Genomic DNA, 21200 nt, shown 5'->3' with positions numbered 1-21200 from the left:
AGAAGAAAGACTGAGCTAGCTAGCTCTATATACCCGTTCTTATTGTGTTTAAGGCCTTGGGTCTGTTTGGGCCTAGCTTTCCATCTACCCGTCAGTCCACCCACCCATCCATCTATTCATTCATCTACCCCAGAAATTATTAGGCATCATTGCCAGACAGCAGGGAAGAAAACTAAGCCTCTCCCCTCATAGAATTTTCACCGCAAGTGGAGCAAGGGCATAAACAGTAACACACTATTAGAAATGCTCCAAAGAAAATAAGATGGGATAATTTGAATCATAAAAAGTCCACTTTTTGTTTGTTTGTTCGTTTTTCGAGACAGGGTTTCTCTGTGTAGCTTTGCGCCTTTCCTGGATCTCGCTCTGTAGCCTAGGCTGGCCTCGAACTCACAGAGATCCACCTGCCTCTGCCTCCCTAGTGCTGGGATTAAAGGCGTGCACTACTGCTGCCCAGCTGAAGTCTACTTTTTGACTGGGGCCTCAGGGAAGGTCTCAGAAGGGTGACAGCTGAGTTGAGACCTGAGTGACAGCAGAGAGACAGCCACATGGAGGTCCGAGAAGAGCATTCTAGACAGTGCACAAGATGCCCAGCCCATGGCCCCCAACCTGCAAGTTGCCCATGGCTTCCCATGGGCCAGGACAAACTCTGTTTCCCAGGCCCTCTCATTCCCCTGAACACTACCACCGTCATCCTTCCCATCTGGGATGTGCTTGGTGTCTGAATCCTTCCCAAGTCTTGTGTGGGATGGGTGTTTCTGACACCCTGGCTGTTGTTGCTCTGGACAGAGGGCTCCTCTGGACATCCTGTACACAGGCCACTGCTCTTGGCTGGCATTTCCAGAGCAGGGCTGAGCTGTCTCAGATTTCCATACCAGGGTGGATTGGCAGTTAGGAAAGCACTAGGTAATGTGTGCCCTGGCAAAGGGTCTTTAAATGGTTCATGACTTGAGGTCCTGAAGGTTGGCTGCTGTCATCGTCCTGTGAGGGTTAGCTTTGACCTTGGAGTACTTACACATGGCTCCTGCCAGAATTTGGTCTGAGAAATAGGCCAGGAGCCTGTGATATGTCTAACACTTAGTTCTGAGCATGCTGGATGGACTAGTGAGAAGTACACATCCATTCCCATGGATCTTCTTGATACTCCAGATGCCTCTCAGTCTCTAGAGATAGCACCTTGGAAGATGTAGTACCTCTGAGGAGCCTGGAGCCAGTCTTTGGAGCACAGGGTGCTGATTAGGGATGAAGACTCTGGAGCTAGACTTATGAGGATTTAGTTCCTAGTCCAGCCATTTAGTGCTGTAAAAACATAGGCTAATTATTTAACCTCTTTCTGTCTTTTTTACTCCCCTCACCTCCCCGGCCGTAAAATGGGCTTCAGAATTCTCTGAGTTAAAACATGGAAAGTGCTGACAACACCTGGTAGTTATTGTCACTTGAGAGGTAAGGGAACTACCTCATCAAGGCCTTCAGGGTCACTGATCCCAGGGGCCTGTCAAGAGAAAGAAGGGTAGAAGTTGGTGGCATCTGAGCTAGCCACTGGCCACAGGAACTGGCCTCCTTTGACTCGTTCTGGCCCTGAAGTACATCTGTTTTTCTTCCTCTGTCTTGATGACAAGGGACGCCCATGGCCATTTCAGATCTGCCAATAGAGCAGATGTACAATGATTGCACGCTTGCCCTCCACCTCTACCGCCATCCTTGACTCCTCTGACCCTCGGCCCCAATCCTGTTAGGGTCAGAACTCAAGATCCTCACCCAGAGATCTCCTAGATGGGCTTGTGTGGCTCCTCAGAGCATGGAATGGTAGTGATCCGGGTGCTTGGGTGTGAGGAAAGAAGCTCGGGAAGAGAATGGGATGATGCTAAGTCTAGCAAGATGCTCCCCTGGGCAGGAATCCCTAGAGCCATTGTGTTATGGCATCTTAACTTCCTGGAATAAAATCAGAATTTATGGGAAAACTGAAGGCGGCCATTCCACCTGGCTTTGCCTATCCTGGTCTCTTTAAGACTGATTCACCTGTCTCCATTGCCCATTCTGTGTGATGCTACCCTGCGTTAGAGCCTCAGCAGACTCTAAGAGCTTCAGGTGAGATAGTCCTAGGAACAGGATGTATTGGTGAAATTATTAAGGCCACTCCACATAGTTAAAAGGGAGGTTTATTTTGTGGGGTAACTTACAAATGAAGGGATAGGTTGTAGGGTCTGGCAAAGGTATGGCGTAGTCCAGCGGTGTTCTCTGGAGAACTCTGCTCGGTCTACCTCCAGCGTCCAGGGTCCCAGAACCAAGTGAGAGCTCTCCTCTTGATCCTGGGTCTTCCACTTCCTCCCTCAGCCCCGCCTCGTGGGCATGACCATTACCGAAGCCTCAATGGGGGTTGGAACTTCCAGGCCAATGCTGGGATGGCTACCCACTACAAGGATGCAAGAAGCCACCCACCACTTGTTCCCTCACGCTGACGGATCACTTGAGTTTTGATCCTTCTGGGGATGTTGTGTTCTTTTACCAACAGGCACAAGTAGGGTGAAACCATCCACATTCTCCAAATATTTCCCTCATGCTTCCAATCCTGGCCACACTCTCTTCTGTGCCACCCCACTTACCTATCTTTATGTCGTGGTCCTTAGAATACTGGTACTTATCATCAGGAGAACGGGGCCACCACCCACGCCTGCTGTAGACTTTCCCAGGGCTCTGACTCCAAAGCTGAGCAAGGAGTTCTTGGAAGGGCCAGAAGGGGAAGGGAGGGCAAGACAAGGAGCAGGCCTGTCGGACCCAGTAGAGGATGGGTACAATTCAGGCATAGCACCTACAGTTCTTAGAAACGGGAGTTGAGGGTGATGTTCTGAGATGCTGTCTTCCGTCTGAGCACCCCCACCACACAGAGCTGTATTCCATTCACATTACAGCGTGGACCAGCTGTGTTCCCCTGACACCACCCCTTGGACAAGGTCTGACTTTGTCTAGGTATGCGTCCCTCCATCTGCCCAGGTGCTTCCTGATGACAAGAAATGGAGCCAGGCCGGGGCTTCCCTCCCTTCTGCCCCCCCCCCTTTTCTCTGAGCTGGCTCCCTTTTGTCCTAGGCTCCTCTCGTCCTTAGACATGAACTCTTTCCATCTTGCTTCTGCTGATAAAGTCCTGAGGTCCAGCTCTTCCAGGTCACCTGGGACAGTTAGAGCTGGTAGTTCCCAGCTGAGAAACCATTCTTGGCCATTCTAGGAAGGCGGGATCAGAGACAAGTAGAACAGGATTTAAAATCAACATGAAGAAGCGGGAGGATTGGGTCAGGGAAGGAGTGTAATAGCAAGGCACTGGCCTGGCATGTCCGAGGTCCTGGGTTTGATCCCCAGCAACACACACACACACACACACACACACACACACACACACACACACACACACACACGTTGGCTTATAAGGAGATCCACATAGTCATATCCAGTTGCTCTAGGGCAGACCTTTGAGTGGGAAGCCCCCATCCCAGGATCCCCTGCCTAGGGAGGAGTCAGGGGCTTGAGTGCAGGGCAAGTGGACAGGCCTGAGTCCTAAGGCCTGAGTCAAGTTAGAAGGCCCAGTAGTCTTGGAACTCTGTCTGGACCACCTGCCTTAAACCTGTCAGCCCCTCCTGCATTTCCCTGTGACCCAAGTCTGTTCTTTCTTGGTCTGTGGAGGAAATGTACAAAACAGTGGAGTTTTGCAAGGCTGTCCTGGGAAGGTTTTCTCATTTATTCTATCCACTTTCAAGCCTGACCCTCAGGCCTTTCCCCTTAATTCAGCTGTGGGCAGCCACAGGGAAGCAGAGACCTCACATTTGCTCTCCCAGGCTATGTGTGTACGACTATTGTTTCACAGGGTTTCCTGGTTCTGTGGCTCAGTGTCTCGTAAGCCTGCTTAGCAGGGAAAGCTGCCAGCAAGCTGACTAGGCCAGGGGCCTAGTGACACTGCCTGAAGTAGAAGGTGACCCTAAGAGCAAGAGAGGCTATGCCAGAAAGGACATGATCTTAGCAGGTGTGTGTATGTGTATGTGTGTGTGTGTGCTTTATGACGTTTTTATTTTATATGTGCGTTTGCATGTATGTAAGTGTACCATGTGCATGAAGTTACTGCAAAGGCCGGAAGAGGACATTGGACCCCCTTGAACTTGAGTTATAATCAGTTGTAAACCACCATGTGGGTGCTGAGTACCCTCTGGAAGAACGGCAAATGATCTTAACCGGAGTGAGCCATTGCTGTATTTGCAGTGTTTAGTAGCAGCTAGATAATTCCTCCTCACAATAACTGGTGGTCATTTATATTACCCCTACTTTATTTAAAAGGAAGCTGAGGCTGGAGGCAGGAGGAAGCTTGCCAAAGATCTTACAGATTTGGGATATCAAGGCAGGAGGACTCTGGCCAGAACAGTTAGGATGTAGGGTTGCTGAGCTCAGTCACTACCCTGTGTTCACATCTAAGTTATGAGTTGAGGATGGTGCAGGAGGGAGAAACCTATATCAGTTCTGCATGACTTCAGGTTTTCTTGGGCCCATTTTATTTGTCAAGTTTAGAATATACAGACAAATGTGATGAAGAATCCTATATAATTTCATCCAGTGACAATTTGTGCTGAATGTTCTGCACGTTTACCCAGGAATGCACCTTTGCAAAATCCAGCTACACAGCTTCAAATCCTGACCTTTTCTCTTTGCATTGTGTGAAATGTTCCTCAGATGGTTACTGGTGTTAGCTTTTGGGTGAATCACAGCAAAGTGAGGGTGGGCTGTTGGGACAGATGAACAAGGTGTGTGGAGGTGGTGCACAGGCTGGTGGACAGCACTAGAGCCTTGCAGAACGGCAGGTTCATTGACTGTGGCAGATAGGGTGGGGTAAGGGGTGCAAAGGCAGCAAATGGGAAGGGCATCCCAGTAAAGACAGTGATGCTGGGATCCAAAGCACAGAGCTGGCTAGGATCCAGAGGTGGAGCTGGGCCCAGGAGGACTTTGCCAGCTGTCTCTGAGGGATGCTGATGTTGAAGATGCACAAATGTATTTTTAATGGGGAGCAATATCAGACTGGCCTTGTAGAAAGGTCGCCCTGGCTCGACACTTTGGCTATGGATTTGAACTGGAAGTAGGCAAGACAAGGCTGGGAAACTTTAGAGCTACCTGGTGAGATACAGTTGAACCAGAACACCAGCCATGAGGCGATGGATTCCCAAGAGATTCAAAAGGTGCAAAGTGCAGGGGCTACTAGCTTTACCATGTGACTGACTCTGACCAATGAGATGTTCGCAGACAGGCCTTAAGCAGGGCTCAATTTAAATAATGATAATATTAAAAAGATGTTGAATGGGAGCTGAAGACACAGCTCAGCTGATTGATTGCCTAGGATACAGGAAGCCATGGGTTCGATTCCCATGGCATCACTGTGCACTGTGCAGTGAATGCAAGGGCCAAACTGGGATACATCAGATTCTGCCAAACACAAAACTCTTTAAGGGACATATAGTAAATTTTCATATTTATGAGGTATAGTGTGACATTTCCGTGCATGTACACAATATATAATCTGATCAGGGTAATTGGCACCATTGCCTGGAACATGTCATTTTTTTGAGAGCACTCAAAATCCTCCTGACTCAGTATTTTGAGATACACAATGAATCACAATCAACCTTAGCTAACCTACTGTATTACAGAACATCAGACATTATTCCTTATCTTCAGTTGTACCCCTGGACCATTAATAGTGACTTCCCTCCCTTCTTTCTTCCTCTTGGCCAGAGTGAAAAACACTTGTGTGGTTGGGCCGGCTTGTTCTCGGCTTATGACTTACCACTTACCATGAGATAAGTGTTAGTCTACTGTGTCCAGGAGGAAGATAAGAACTGATGGGACATAGTCACTCCAGTTTAACCTCCCCAGCTGAGCACAGAACAGAGCCTTCATGACTCACAGCCTCATGACTTAGGCCAGCTGAGATCTTCTGATCCACGGAAGCCTGAGCTGCAATAGGAAATGATGGGTGATTTCGGATATGGTTTGGGGATGATACACGTGGTGGCATTTGCTAATGATTGAGAACTACTGTCATCCCTCTGCTGAATGCAGTCCTGTGTTCACACTGTGGGGTGTCAATGGACCTGACACATAGATCCTGACACCCAGAAACTTGGGTTAAGATAACAAAGGGCCTCTCAGTTCTAACTGGTTGCTTGGTAGAGCCATTAATCAGGAAGGGTTAAAGAAGAGAAACCAGTTTGGGGGAAGATACTGAGTTTGACTTAGGAAAGAGCTTGAGGTAACCGCAGGGCATCTGGAAGAGGTTCCCGGGAAAGAGAAGGAATCTACTTGTATTCCTGAAGGAAGAAGTCTAGGCTGTGTTGGCCAAGTGGATAAGGTCTGGCTCGGAACTGAAAATTATCAATGGAATTTAACAAAATAATCAGCATCAGCGGGGTGGGGTGCTGTGGAAACTCAGAGGAGGAAGAGGATTTGTGGCTGGGGAGAGGAGAGATTTGTTCTAAAGATCACCCAGACACTGGGGTTGTGCTTGTAAGGATGAGAGAAAGCACACCAAACAGGATGAACAGGACCCAGACAGGGAGGCCTGGGTGGTGAGAATACGGTAGAAGAGATGCACTTGGGGCCTTGAATGGCAGGCCAAGGGTGCTATCATGTTCCATTAGGAAAGCGGGGGAGCCTCACATGTTTCTGAGCGAGGAATGGACAGGAGGCATACAGGTCTATGCAGGAGGCCTCATCCGGAGTGGGATTGAGAGCTGGGTCTAGTCTAAGCTCTTATTTACTGACCCTGGAGGTGTGGGGCAGATGACATTCCCTCCCAGTCTCATATAAAAAATAGGAGTAAGATGTCCTCTCTCCCTTCTTCCCTTCCTCCTCTCTCTCCCCCTTACCACCCTCTCTCAGACCTTTTGCAGCTCAGACTGGACAGAACTCGCTATGTAGCTGAGGATGACTTTGAACTTCTGATCCTCCTGCCTCACTCCTCAGCTCCCAAGTGTTGGGATCACGGTCATATATTGCCATGCCCGGTTTACACAGGGCTGGGAATCAAGTAGGCAAACTGACCCCTGCTCTCCTTCCCCCTTTTTTAATTGTGTTGACAAAGGGTCTTTCTGTGTCTCTCAGGCTGGCCTGGAACTTGCAATCTTTCTGTCTCAGTCTTCCAAGAGCTGGGACTGTAGGCACGTGATGCCACACTTGGCTTCATATGAGTTTTAATTAAGTGCAAGTTTTTAAAAATGTGATTTCTGCACTAGGGTAGATAAGTATCATTGCAATGAGGCCTATGTAGCTACGAGTTGATGGTAGGATTCTCAGTTGGGTAGGCAAACTCCAGGTGCCATCTTGGTAACCTCTGTCCCTTGTCCTGCCTTGGGAGAGAAGATTGGTAGATGTCAAGCCGGATGCCTACTGTAGCTGACGAAACTTCTCATTCTTGATGCACTGTGAGTTCTCCCACACTACCCTCTACATAAAAAAGATGAGGTGTTTAGATGCTTACAGAGGAGAGGCCGCGGGCAATAGCTGGATAACAAGACTGTCAAACAGTCACTCAAGGAGTTCATTCAAGAAGTTAGAGTTGAATCACAGGGCCCGAGCATCAAAAAGTAAATAGACCAGCTTCTGATAGTGGGCCTCATGAGTGGCCCAGACCCTCTAAGACAGAAGAAAGTCAGAGGCCTAGGAGCCAGACAAGGCTGTGGGGAAGCTCGATGGGAGGAAGCCAGGCCTTGACTGGCAGTGAGGTTGGAGAGAGAAGGAGTGAGAAAGGGTGAGCCAAACCCCATCTACTGTAGCAGTTAAAACTAGAACATGACCACAAGGATATCCTATTTAGGTATCTAGTTTAGGATGGATGTTACGGAGAAAACAATAACCAAATGTTGACAGTTATACAAAGAAACTGGGATTTGTACATGTTCTGCTGAGGATGTGAAATGTATAAAGCAGAACCACAGTTCTTGAGAATTTATTTTTTAGTGTATATTGTGTTTTGTATGTAATGTAGACCACATGTGTGCCTGGTGCCCACGGAGGCCAGAGTGTCAGGTCCCCTAGAACTGGAGTCACAGACAGTTGACAGCTGCCGTGTGGATGTTGGGAATTGAACTCGGGTCCTCTGGAAGTGTCCTTAACCGCTAAGACATCTCTCCAACCCAGTATAGCGGTTCTTCAGAAAGGCTACCACACATGACCATGTAGCCTAATGACTCTACTTCTAGGTATAGACCCAAAAGAGCTGGAAGCAGGTCATGAATAGATGCATGTTCACCCATGTGTAACAGCATAGTTCAAAAATGGAAGCCATCCAGGTGTCTACGAACAGTGGAGAAACAGAACATTCCATCCAGTGGAATTCCTTCGACCTTTCAAAAGGGGATTTGTTCCAATACAGGCTACAACCTGCATAAACCTGGAGAATATTACACTAAGTCAAATGATTAGCCACAGGAGAAGAATTATGAGAGCTCTCATATTTAGAAGCTGGAACAATGGCCGCCAGGAGTTGGAGGAAGGGGGAGTGGGGGTTTGGCATTTAACAATATAGTTTTCTTCTCTCTTTTGAGACAAGGTCCAGTGTAGCTCAGGCTGGCTTTTGAATTCTCTATGTAGCTGAAGATGACCTAATCCTTCTACCTCTACCTCTTTGGGATTTCAAGTATATACCACCACACCCAGTTTGCATGGTGTTAGGCAAGCCCTATCAACTAGGCAACATCCCAGCTCTGGTGCAGAGATTCTGTTTGGGACATTAGAAAGGTTCTGGAAATTATGGCAACAATGATTGTGCAACATTATGAATGTTCTTAATGCTATTGATTTGTACACTTAAAAACTATAAAAATTGTAATATATAGCTATGATATTGATATTTTATATATAGATACATATATGAGAGAAATATATGAGACTCAAAAGCTGTTAAAAATATCTATATCTATATCTATAAATATATAGATATAGATATATAGAGAGAAGACTGCTTAGATTTCAGAATATGAGTGACCTGGAACTGTTGGGAAAGAAGTAAAGAGAGAAACAGGGTCCCTGACTGGCCTGGTGAGAAAGGGAGAGAGACCTGTGGGTCAGGGCAGCTGATTCTTCAACTGACTTCAGATGACCATAAATGTGATGGAGTTCAGTAGACATTTCCACACAGTATTTGAGTAGAGTTGCTCAGGGGAAGCCAGTGGGTTAGGCTTTCTTCCTGTCTCTTCCCAGGCCCACTTGGCTAAGGGATAACAGAACTGAGGGGATGCAAAGGAGTAGAAGGTTGAAACTATGGTTAGCACCAAAGAGGACGGAGAAAAGTAAAAGCAGATTTGAAATACCCTCCAGCCTGGTCACCACAGAGATGCGCAGCAGAAGGCAGGGGAAGGTGCAGGGTGGCTCCCCTCATCTGTCTCCTTGTATCCCCAGCAGGAAGTCCAAGTCGTCACCATGGCTTCTGCTGAGCCCCTGACAGCGCTGTCCCGTTGGTACCTATACGCCATCCACGGCTACTTCTGCGAGGTGATGTTCACGGCGGCCTGGGAGTTCGTGGTGAATTTTAACTGGAAGTTCCCGGGGGTCACGAGCGTGTGGGCCCTCTTCATCTACGGCACCTCCATCCTGATTGTGGAGCGCATGTACCTGCGCCTACGGGGCCGTTGTCCTCTGCTGGTGCGCTGCCTCATCTACACGCTCTGGACCTACTTTTGGGAATTCACCACAGGCTTCATTCTGCGCCAGTTCAACGCCTGCCCCTGGGACTACTCCCAGTTTGACTTTGACTTCATGGGTCTCATCACCCTGGAGTACGCTGTGCCCTGGTTCTGTGGGGCCCTCATCATGGAGCAGTTCATCATCCGCAATACCCTCCGCCTACGCTTTGACAAGGATGCTGAGCCCGGGGAGCCCGCCAGTCCACCAGCCCTGGCCAATGGCCACGTGAAGACCGACTGAGTCCGAAGATTAATGTGAGAGCCTAAGGTCTCTCCTAAGAACTCAATGACAGAGAGACCAAGCTGGTGGGGTTACCCCTTGGTTCAGCACAAGCCCTGTCCCCAACTGGGTCTTAGTCCAGTAGGGCAAACACAACCACACATGGTGGGCAGTGGGATGGTGTTGGGGAGTTGGGTGTCCAGACAACAGAAAGACACTGGGACTGGTCCATGGCTCTCCACCCATCCTGGGGGCTGGGGCCTGGGCAATGAACAACTGGACTTCGTGGATGACTTTGGAAGCAGCAGGCCTGTCCTGATGAAGGGACATGAACTCTGGGGCCACAGGTGGGAGACAAGGTCTGAGGAGGCCTTGGCTGCTGTTGGGGCCACCACCCCACCTGTCCCCTGGCTTCAGCTGGGCTTTGGCTGGTCCTATTAGGCAATATTCAGGTGCTTGCTTGCAACCAATACCTCCCCCAGGGGCCTCTGAGCTGCAGCCTGAGAGAGACCCAGCAGCCAGCAGGCTGCTTGGTGGCACTGCTCTTGTACAAGGGCTGGGAAAACTTCCTCTGGCCCGTCTCCCTTCCCCAGGGCCCCACGCTGCTCCCTTGGCCTTCTGGGGGGGCCCCTGTGGTGCTGGATCCCCACCAACCTTGGGCTTTGGGGGTTTCAATCCCGTGTGTTCGGTGGCGTTTCCCCTTTCTCTTACGTTCAAGACATTTCCCACTAGCAGGCAGCCATTTTCTGTCAGTCACCATATCTGGATTCCCCTCTCCCAGCTCCCTACAGAACACAGCCGTGGCCAGAGGCACAGCTCTAAAATGGGCCCCATCTGCCTTCCTGCAGCCTTCCTCACCCCCTTCATCTGGGGCCAGGGGCCAGCCTGTCTCCCTGGCCCAGGGATGGTCGTCTGGCGCCCCCTGCCTGCAGAGATCCTACTAAACATGCATAGTATTCCCCCAATGCCCATCTAGGCCTAGAGGTGTTCTGTGGCTCCACAGTGGGAGGGGAAAAGGCAGAGTTCTAGGTCCTATTTGCCCACATTGGTTTATTTACAGGTCAATAGGGGAGCAGGTTTATCTAGTTGGAGATGCATGGGGAATTAGATGTGGAAGACCATGGAAGGTTCTTTGGAGCCCCTTTTCTGGAAAAAGATGAGTTCTACTGTAGCCTCAGCTCAGCAGCTAACTCTCGGGGCTGCTCCTCCTACAACTCCTCCTGGCCAGGCTGACCCTTTGAGCTTGTTCCTCAAATAGTATTAACCCTGCCATACTCATGGGCGTTGTGAGCGCGGCTGTCTTAGCTTGCCCCCATGATGGGTCCATTGCTGGCAGTGGACAGGTGGAATCCTTATTCCAGGCCCTTCTGATTTTGTCCTCCACTCTTTGAAAGGATGAGTCAGTCCATCAGAGAGTGTTCATCCCACGTGGCAGTCTCCTCTTGGCCACCCTGGGGACTCTGAGGTAGCAGTCAGCCTTTTCTTTCTTATAGATCATTTAAAAAGGGATGGTGCCACTGTGGAAAGAAGCATATAGAGAGCACCAGGCGAGGGTCAGCAGCAGGGCTGGGAGAAAGACTCAGCCTTCTGTGGCATCCTTCCCCACAGTTTTCTCTGTCCAGGGCAGAATGAAGTGTTTCCTTGAGTAGACATCATCAAACACCATTGTGTGTGTGTGTGTGTGTGTGTGTGTGTGTGTGTGTGTGTGTGTGTTGGGGGCTGCTTCTGGTTTTGTTGTAGCCCAGATTCTAGGACTTTGTGGGTTCCAGGGATTCAGGCTGCCAATGGGAGTGATTGCTTTCCATCTACAAGTGGTGAGACTTTATTTTATAGGCCCCTTCCTCCAATGCTGTGTTATCTCAATTCCCTGAATCCTAATGCCTCTCTAGGCCACCTCACACTTACCTTCGCAACTGAATCTAGTGGCTTGCTGAGGTGTCCCAGCATTAATTATGACCCCAGTTCTCAACCAGAGAAAGCCATTGGGTGGCCCCTAGTCTCAGCACTCCAGATGTTACCTTACAGGCATTCCCTGGCGCCATTTTCCTCAAGCCCCTTCGGTCCCCTGTCAGAAGGGTTTCTTGGAGTGAATCTGCTTGCCTGGCAATACTAGCAATGTGATCTGCTTATGCAGGTCTTCCGTTCTCCTGTGGCTCCTCCTAGGCACAGAATCCCCAGCCAGGGGAAGCTGCAATGTATGTAAGGCCTGACCACAGACCCACAGATCTCACCAAGTGTAGCCCAGATTTCAGCTCTTGCTTTATTGGCTATCTTCAAGGCTCCAACCCCTTAGTGCACAGGGACACAAAGGTTGGGGTCACCAAGCCTTCCCGAGCAGTGGGGAGTCCGCTGGCTGTTTATGGAGCCTCTGATGTTCTGAGCCCGTGGCAGCCTTCTCGGAGTTGCGGATCGTAAGTATGCTGCCCTGCATGGTTGAGTTGCTTTGGATGTCTGCCAGGCTTCCAGTGCCCTGTCCCCTCCTCACGCCAGAGTCACAATGACCTGTGCTTATTCACAGCAATAATACATAGGGAGCGTCTGTGGGTCCCTTTTGTCCTGCTCCCTTACTCTTCATGGGTCTCCCAGGAGGCTGCTGAGTGGGTCAGTTCATGTGAGAATCTATGTCTGAAGCTCTGGGCTGTGCCAAGTGATGCTGCAGGAGGCAGGTGAGAGGAGAGACCTAGCCATGAACTATGACTAAGGCAGAGAGTGTGCCTTCCACCCTGAGGCCACCACACCTGGACGAGCTGGAGGCCCCAGTTTTGGAACAGGCCCTTTGAAATGGATAGGACTGTCTTCCAACTGGACAGCTCTTGAGAAAGGCGCATGACTGACGTGTGAGCCCATTGCCTGCTATGTCTGTCTATCTCTTCCTTTTCATAATTGTGCACATAAAATATACTGGTGTTTGTGTTCCTGGACTGTCTGTGACTCATCTATTCCACTCTGGGGCCCTTTCCCCAGGGGCTACTGGAGGTTGGGCCCTTCATTATCTGCATCACACCTTCCTGAACCAGGATGGCTGGTGGTGAGGAGGGTGTGGCCCTGCTGTCAGCCCTGACCCTCTCTAGCAGCCTGAATTCACCCCAATGCTCCATAGCTCTTGTAGTCCCAAGCCAAAGGTAGATACAGAGTCTCAGCAGCATACAAGGTTGCCTATCCCTGTCCATGTGATGAGCAGCGCTTAGACGTACTGGCAATAACTTGGTATGCCCCATAATTAGAAAAGGCTTGGGAGTACTCCAAAAAAAAAAAAAAAAAAAAACCTAAAAGGCCAGAACCCTTTTGCACAACATGAAAATCACACTTGAAAAAACAGCTCCTTCCTTCTCCCTAGGAATGCTACGTGCCCTGAGAAGGGCTGGCTGTTGGAGGAAGTAGTCCTTTCCTACTTCAAGTATCTTGGCTCTGTCTAGCTCCTCTACCCGACCCCTGGCACACACCATACCCTGCCCACTTTCATGATTCCAGGAAGAAAAATGGAGGGCTTCAAAATTGCCCAGACCTGGTCTACAGAGCAAGTTCCAGGACAGCAAGGGGTACACAAAGAGACCTTGTCTCAAAAACAAAGTTGTTCTAGGCTAGTCTAAAGCATCCTAACAGTCATTTGCATGTTAATATAAACAATTCTATAAGAGTAAGACTTATTAAGTAGCCAGCTCAATGAGAGTGGCTTTTTTTCTGTTATCCCCACCCCATGTATGTATGTGCAGGTGCACACGTGTGTGCTGGTATATGAAGGCCAGAGGTATCTCTCCTCAGAGTTGCTGTCCACCTCTTTTGAGATAGGGTCTTTCATTGTCCTGGAACTCACTGGTTAGGCTAGATGAGCTGACCAGCAAATCCCAGGAACCCTCCTGTCTCTGCCTCCCTGGCCCTGGGACCACAAGAGATGCATCACCATGCCAGAACATTTTTATGTGGACTCTGGAGCCCAAAGTCAAACCCTCATGCCTGCTAATCAAGCTCTTTGCCAACAGTCCACTCATTCCCCAGCCAGGCAGCTGCTTTTCTTACACTTTGCCCCACCCCTCCATCTTCCCCTCTCAGATCCAATCCAAAGGGTAAAGACTCCGAGTTCACGTGAGTTCATGATCACGTGAGTTCATGAGTTCATGGCATAGGAGAGCCAAGGTCTGCATCTTCTAAAATCTTTCTCGCATTTGAAAAACCTAATGTTTAGCAACAGCGAAGAAAGTACTAGAATTTGGACTTTTCTTCCCAGAGCAGTTTCTCAGTGTGGGTTTCTGCCCTGTGTGTTGATACAAGCAAAAGACAGTCAAGTTCCTTCCTTGTGATGGTGATTCAAGAAGATGGAGCCGCTGGTCAAAGGCTGGAGGAACTGGGTCTCATTTGACTTCAGCTTGGTTCCTGGTGGTTCCTGTGGCACTGCAGCCAGGCACCAAGTACCCACACACATTCTTTTGTTCTCCCATTTCAGGTGGGTACCATCATATCCCTGTTTTGTACAGGAAGACTGTTGACATCCAGCCTACAACCTTGGATTCACAACATTTTTTTCTTGTTTAATTTTTTGGTTTGGTTTGGTTTGGTTTTTAAGACAGGCTCTCTCTGTGTAGTCCTTTCTGGGATTTTGCCACGTAGACCAGGCTAGCCTAGAACTCACAGATATCCTCCTGCCTCTACCTTCCAAGTGCTGGGATTAAAGCTGTACACCACTATGCCTGGCCTGGATTCACTCACCACATTCCTTTCCAACCCCTTTAGTCCCTTTTTTTGAGACATCGTTTCATTATATTGCCCACACTGGCCTAAACTCCTAGGCCTAAGCACTTCTGTCTCCACTGACAACAGGCACATGGCCAGGCTCCCAGCTTTGTGACTTGTTTTGATGCATGATCTTTCAAGGGGGATTTGTGAGGAGTCAGGTGTCCTTTGGTACTGAGGACTTTCTGGATGCCTTGAGTTCACCACCTGTGAATGCTATTTTCAAAGCTAAATGGGAATATTTGTGAGTGGCAGGGTAAGAGCCTCAGGGGGCCACCATGTGGGCAGAATGGAATGCCATCTTAGCCAAGACAAGACAACTGGCCAAAGACCCCTCCTAGTGGAGGAGGTTGTGAAATTTTGGCCTCGGGTGAGCTAGATTTATCCCTGACACCCATTCTGTCCCTCCTACACAGGTTTATTTTTGTCCCAGGCTTTTCTCAATGATCCTATTTTCAACTTGAAGAGAAGTCCGGGCCTCTGGCTGTATGTACTCTCAGAGGGCTTAGAACTACCAGATGAAACCTCTTCGTGGCAAGAACCCTCTGCCAGGCCCTTTTGCAAACTCAGACAGGCCAGAGGACCCACCCTTTCAGCCCTTCAACTCCATATTGGACACCTCCAAGAGTAGGGACCAGTGGCAATGATGGATGATCAAGGATGTTGACAGGGACCTCATACAGTTATGCCCTTGTACCACTGACTGTTTCTCCATGGGGGAATCTCCAGCAGAGACCCTGCTTGTCTGCAGGGACAGGTAATGGTACCCAGAAAGAACACAGTGCTGTCCTGAATGCCATTCTTTGATGCTCTCAGAGATGTGCTGGATTCTCACTGTCCTGAAAACACAAATGTTTTCTCTGCCTGGGCAGTCTCAGCTGAGTATGGAGCAGACAAGGCCAGAACACAGTGAGTGCTTGAAGGATCTCTTGGTGAATGATTCTTTTTCATTTTATTTTCTTAAAACACAGCCTAACACTGTAACCAAGGCTATGCTGGAACTTACTATGTAGCCTAAAACTTACGTGATCCTCCTGCCCCGGCATCTCTAACGCTGGGATTGCATGCATGAGCTATCGACTTGACCAACTGGTAAATGATGTTTGTGTTCCAGAGTTTCATATGCTCTTTTGGGGACCTAAGGCTAAGAATTCTGTTCCAGCAACTATATCCCAGTCATTGTCTGTGCCCCCAATCATGGAGCAACTGACAGACCTGCTCCCTTTTCCAAATCCACGAGACCCCGAGCCTTGCCAACATCCTCTTGGAGCTTTCTTGCCTAGCCGAGACCCAGCTCTACTGATTTGCCCATTGGTTCATTCTGGTGGTATGTTATCTTTTTTTTTTTTTTTTAAGCTGAGGATCGAACCCAGGACCTTGCGCTTGTTAGGCAAGCACTCTACCACTGAGCTAAATCCCCAACCCATGTTATCTTGATATTGAAGAAAAAAAAAAAAAAAGACATTTTACAGTCAAGTTGTATACAGAAGGAAAATCCACTGAGGATGTATAGCCTTTGCCTCTTCTGAACAGGAAGTTTTCTGGTTTGTAAGTACCCACCATATGGTGAAGAGAAAGGTTGATTTCTCACAGTTTTGGAGATTTCAAGCCATTACCAACTGACTCCCTTGCCTTAGTCCTGTAACAGCACAGACCATCATACAAGAGTGCGTGTCAGAGGAGGCCTGTTGCCCCCACGGCCAGGTACAAAGGAGAAGAAGGGTCAGAACCTCAAGACCCCCTTCACAAGCACACCCCAGTAACTAACCCACCTGTTAAAGGTCCATCACTTCCCAGTGCTGCTGATGGCTACAGACCTTTACTACACAGACCTAAGAAGGAGACTTACCTAAAACATATCAGAGTTCTAAGAAGGAAGCAAGGTCTTGCCCAGGTCCTTACAATCCTTCCTGAGGAGTGAGACCAAGAGCAGGCTGCAGGGACATCCTGGAAGTCCTCATACCCTTAGCACCTGGCCTGCCTTCTCAGAGGCTGGGTCATGGATTGAGGTCAACAGGACTGAAAGGTAGGCCTCCCTGGCTTCTGCAACCCTTTCTCTAACAACTATATGAGCACCCCTGCTCTGTGATAGACAGCACCTATGGGTTCTGAGGGCCTGCGAATCTGCAAACATATATGCCCCACCCAAAGGTGGGGAACTCAGATCCCATCCTTCCTATGGACCTGTGAAGTATCGGGGTCTCGGCAGTGTTATAGAACACCCAACAGAAGGGCATGAGTGGTGGATAGCACATGTGTTAAGCCAGACGGATTTTAGTTCTAACCTCTGTTTCTGCCACTCACCAGCTGTATGGCATTTGTGTTGATCTAAATAAGAATGGCCCCTATAGACTCATATATTGACTGCTTAGTCACCAAGGAGTGGCACTAGTTGAATGGATTAGAAGGATTAGAAGGTGTGACCTTGTTGGAGTGGGTGTGGCCTTGTTGGGGTGGGTGTGGCCTTGGAGTAGGTGTGGCCTTGTTGGCGTGGGTGCGGCCTTGTTGGGGTGGGTGTGGCCTTGTTGGGGTGGGTGTGGCCTTGTTGGAGTGGGTGTGGCCTTGTTGGAGTGGAAGTGGCCTTGTTGGAGGAAGTATGTCACTGAGGGTGGACTCTGAGGTTTCAAAGGCCCATGCCAGGCCTCGGCTCACTCTCTCTGCCTGCGGATCAGGATGTAGCCCTCAACTACTTCCCCAGAACCATGTCTGACATGCCTTCAACCATGCCCTTTGTCATGTTGATAATGGACTACACTTCTGAAACTGTAAGCAAGCCCCTAATGAAATGGTTTCTTTTATCAGAGTTGCCTTGGTCATGGCATCTCTTCACAGCCATAGAACAGTCACTAAGACAGCATGTGACAACAGTGACTGAGACAGTGCTCTCTGACAGCAACATTCATAGATTTGGTTCACTTTATTGACAATACATACCGACCCTCCAACCCCCATGCTTAGTGTGAAAGTAACCATGGCAACGGTTCGTGCAGCAAGAAGGGCACTGGGTTCCAGTCGGCCTAGCAAGTGTCTTGAACCACAATGTTACACATCCATATTACTAAGCAGCGTGTGGGTAAAGTCTTTGGGGGATTTTTCACTCTATCCCATTACCTTGTTGGTTACAGAATGGCCAGCTATCCTAGAGTGTCTGAGGCTAAGGGGTCCCAGGACATGGGACTTTTAACACCCAAACTGACAAAAAACAAACACATTAGTGGAAACATATTTCTTATTAGTCACAACACACCACTTGGCAAAATGTCCTCTCTCCTGTTGGATGTGGTCTTGGAGGGTCCTCTCCTCAGGTCTGAACCAGAGCAAACAGCATCATTCTTTCATTTGAACCTCAACTCAAACTCTAAGCTGGCTGTCCACTAATTCCTGCTATCTGGATGTTTAGACATGTGCTATAGGATGCCTTTCTGTACGCTGTGAATATATGTTGTTCCCGTTGGTTAATAAATAAGCTGCTTTGGCCTATGGCATGGCAGCTTAGAGGCAGGCAGAAAATCCAAGGAGAGAGACAGGAAAGAGAAAGGCAGAGTCTGGAGAGATACCAGCCTGACACCCAAGGAACACATGCCAGCAAACTGGTAAGCCATGGAACACGTGGAAAAATATAGATTAATAGAAATGGGTTAAGTTATAAGAGCTAGCTAACAAGAAGCCTGCCATAGGCCACACAGTGTGTAAATAATATTAAGCTTCTGAGTGATTATTTTATAAGCAGCTGCAGAACCTGGGTCCCAGGCAGGACCGGAGAAACCTTCCGGCTACAAGTTTGGGTTTCTGTTGTTTTCTCAGCTTTTCCTTTGACTCTGGGGAGTTCCCCTCATGAGTTCCAACAACATCCCTTCTGGTTTTCCATCAACTGGTTTTCTTGCTGCTACGGCCCTTCTGTCCACTCTGTACAGCAATGGGAACTTGCTCTGTGGACAGTTCAAATCTCTGCCACACACCTCACTTTTTTAAAATTATTTTTTGTTATTGAGCTTTTTGTTTTTTTGAGACAGGGTTTTATATCAGGCTTTTTCTTTTAGGCCACCAACCAGCTCCCAAATCATGACTTATTATTAATTTTGAATGTTTGCCCTAACTTGGGCTCATTTCTGGTTAGCTCTTTTTAACCGAAATTAACCTGTTTCTCTTTATCTACCTTTGGCCTCAGGGCTTATTTCCTTCCTTCCTTCTGTGTATCTCACTTTCACTGCTTCTGTCTGCTGGCTGGTGGCTGCCTGACCTCTTGCCCCAGGCATGTCCCTTCTCTCCTCTCTCTCTTCTTCCTTGCGCCTAGATCCCTCCTCGTATTTATTCCCTCTCCCTCCCAGCCCGCCTATCCCTTCTCTGCCTAGCTATTGGCTGTTCAGCTCTTTATTAGACCAATCAGCTGCCTTAGGCAGGCAAAGCAACACATCTTTAAGTAATTAGACATACATTATTCAATCCTTACATCATTCAACAAATGCAGCATAAGCAAAAGTAACACACCTTTACACAGTTAAAGTAATATTCCATAGCACAAGCAAATGTAACATGTCTTTGCTGAGTTAAAATAATATTCCACAACAGGGTTTCATGTTACTCAGGCTGGCCTTGAGGTGACACTGTGTAGTCAAGGTTGACCTTGGACTCTGTTCTTCCTACTTTTCCTCTCGGCTCCTGGGGTTCCAGGCTTACACCAGTCTACCCGTTTACGGAGTGCTGGGGACGGATTCCAGTGCTTCACACATGCCAAGCAAGTACTCTAAGGACTGAGCTACATCTACCAACCCCTTTTAGAGCATTTGATCTTCTGCTTTATACATTTCGTCCTCAAACTCTTTTCCTGTCTCATGAGTTATTGTTGTAACCAGGCTGTTCTCTCCCAAGAGGAGGAGACCAAGATGTGCTCTTCATGAATTTGAAGTTTATATCGAGCCGCACAAACCTGGCCAGGGGCATGCACTCTTATGACCGGAAGTCTAAAGAGGAGCCCCAAGCAGGGGCCTCTTTATAAAGGTAAAAACCAAAAGTTTGGTACCTCCTGTTGAGGGTGATGACTGTTAGCACATGACAGGATATGGAAGTTTTTCATAGAGTAGGGCACAGGGCCTTTTAATCCCAGCACTAGGGAGGCAGAGCCAGGCAGATCTCTGTGAGTTCAAGTCCAGCCTGGGCTATAGAGTGAGTTCCAGGACAGGCTCCAAAACTACACAGAGAAACCCTGTCTCAGAAAACAAACAACAGCAACAAAAAGAATAGGACACAGTTGTGTCACCATGGTGCTGTTGCTGTTTGATCAGGGAGGGGAGCAGAAGGCCTTGCAATTACAGGAGAACAATAGCAGTGGGTTCTGGGTCCTGTAACGTATATGTATACCTGCAGGTCAGGCTGACCTACCTTTAAGCTCAAGGTTGGGTCAGGATTTGGCGAATGTATTTAGCAAGTATATTCTTGAATATTTGTGCCTCAAATCTCATTCCCAGCATTCTCCTGGTAGAACTGCCCTGTCAGAGTCTGTGCTCAGTTGCTGGGCATAGCTCCTCTTGTTCCTGAGCTAACTGCTGAAAGCCAGAGGAAGTGGTAACTGTGCAGCACCCAGACCTTTTGAATTTTACATACACCCTACAATACAGACCGATCCCTTTGGGATTCATCCAGTTTAGTTGCAGCCTTTCTCTGCGGTGGGATACACAGGAGTTCTTTAGACACAGGCAGTCAAGGTCAGCTAGTCCCCAGCACCTCATGGGCAGCTTCTGCAATGTGTGAGCTTCCAAGCATGGGAGTTGGGAGCCTGTCTGGACCCATTAAACACCAAAGTGGCAAGCCTTTTCTTTGGATCCCTTTAGATGTGAAACCGCAATGACATGAGATGTTAGTTTGCTGACTTTCTCTCAATCTGTTCCCCCAGGATCTCATGCCTGCTGACCAGCAGGACCAGATGGCACCGTGTGCAGGAACATCTCACTGTGCCTGCCTTCACATCCTAAGAAATGCCTCCCGGTCTTCTGAGTGGCTTGTCTGTCCATCCCTTCCACTTATTTGTGTATTTTTTTTTCCCTTCCACTAACTCTGCTGTGAAGGACTTGACTCAGTCCTGGCTTGTATTGCACCCCCAGAGATGGTTGCTGGTTTTGCTGTCTAGAAGGAGGGAGGACAAGAGGAAGAACAGCAAAAGGGAACGACCAGGAAGGAGCAGACTGCTTCACCTTCATGAATGTTGACCATCAGCCCCCTTCCTCAGACATTGCCATCCACACCCCATGTGCCCTTAGAACGTCCATCTTGACAACCCAACAAAAGATTCGGTAGCTAGCTCAGACTTTGGACCTGAATTTGAATTCTAGGCCCCTGACTCATGCATTGGGGCATGTTATATAACCTGTCTACGCATCTTCTGAAAATGGAGCTAATAATAGTCTGACCTCTCAGAGAAGTGGAGAGATTAGCTGAGACAGTCATTGTCAAGTGCCTGGCATGCAGTGTCTCAAATCAAGAGAAAAATATTCTCTCTCTCTCTCTCTCTCTCTCTCTCTCTCTCTCTCTCTCTCTCTCTCTCTCTCTCTCTC

At 48.6% G+C, this 21200-nt stretch overlaps 1 protein-coding gene across 5 annotated transcripts in view; it reads left to right on the top strand.

Annotated features, from left to right (window-relative positions):
* Tmem229b (transmembrane protein 229B) overlaps positions 1-12845 on the top strand; it is a 43756-nt gene extending 30911 nt beyond the window's left edge. For 4 of the 5 annotated variants that reach the window (XM_036206471.1, XM_036206468.1, XM_036206469.1 and 1 more), the window contains exon 3: positions 9421-12845. In XM_036206471.1, coding sequence (XP_036062364.1) covers positions 9442-9945 — 504 coding nt within the window. In that variant the 5' untranslated portion in view covers positions 9421-9441 and the 3' untranslated portion in view covers positions 9946-12845. The remainder of the gene's footprint in view (positions 1-9420) is intronic. The other variant, XM_036206470.1, reaches the window with a different exon arrangement.
* Positions 12846-21200: the final 8355 nt, after the last annotated feature.

The sequence above is a fragment of the Onychomys torridus genome, chromosome 14 (genome assembly GCF_903995425.1).
Source record: "Onychomys torridus chromosome 14, mOncTor1.1, whole genome shotgun sequence".
Taxonomy (NCBI): domain Eukaryota; kingdom Metazoa; phylum Chordata; class Mammalia; order Rodentia; family Cricetidae; genus Onychomys; species Onychomys torridus.
Note: the sequence above shows the minus strand (reverse complement) of the source record. Positions and strands in the feature narration are given on the sequence as shown.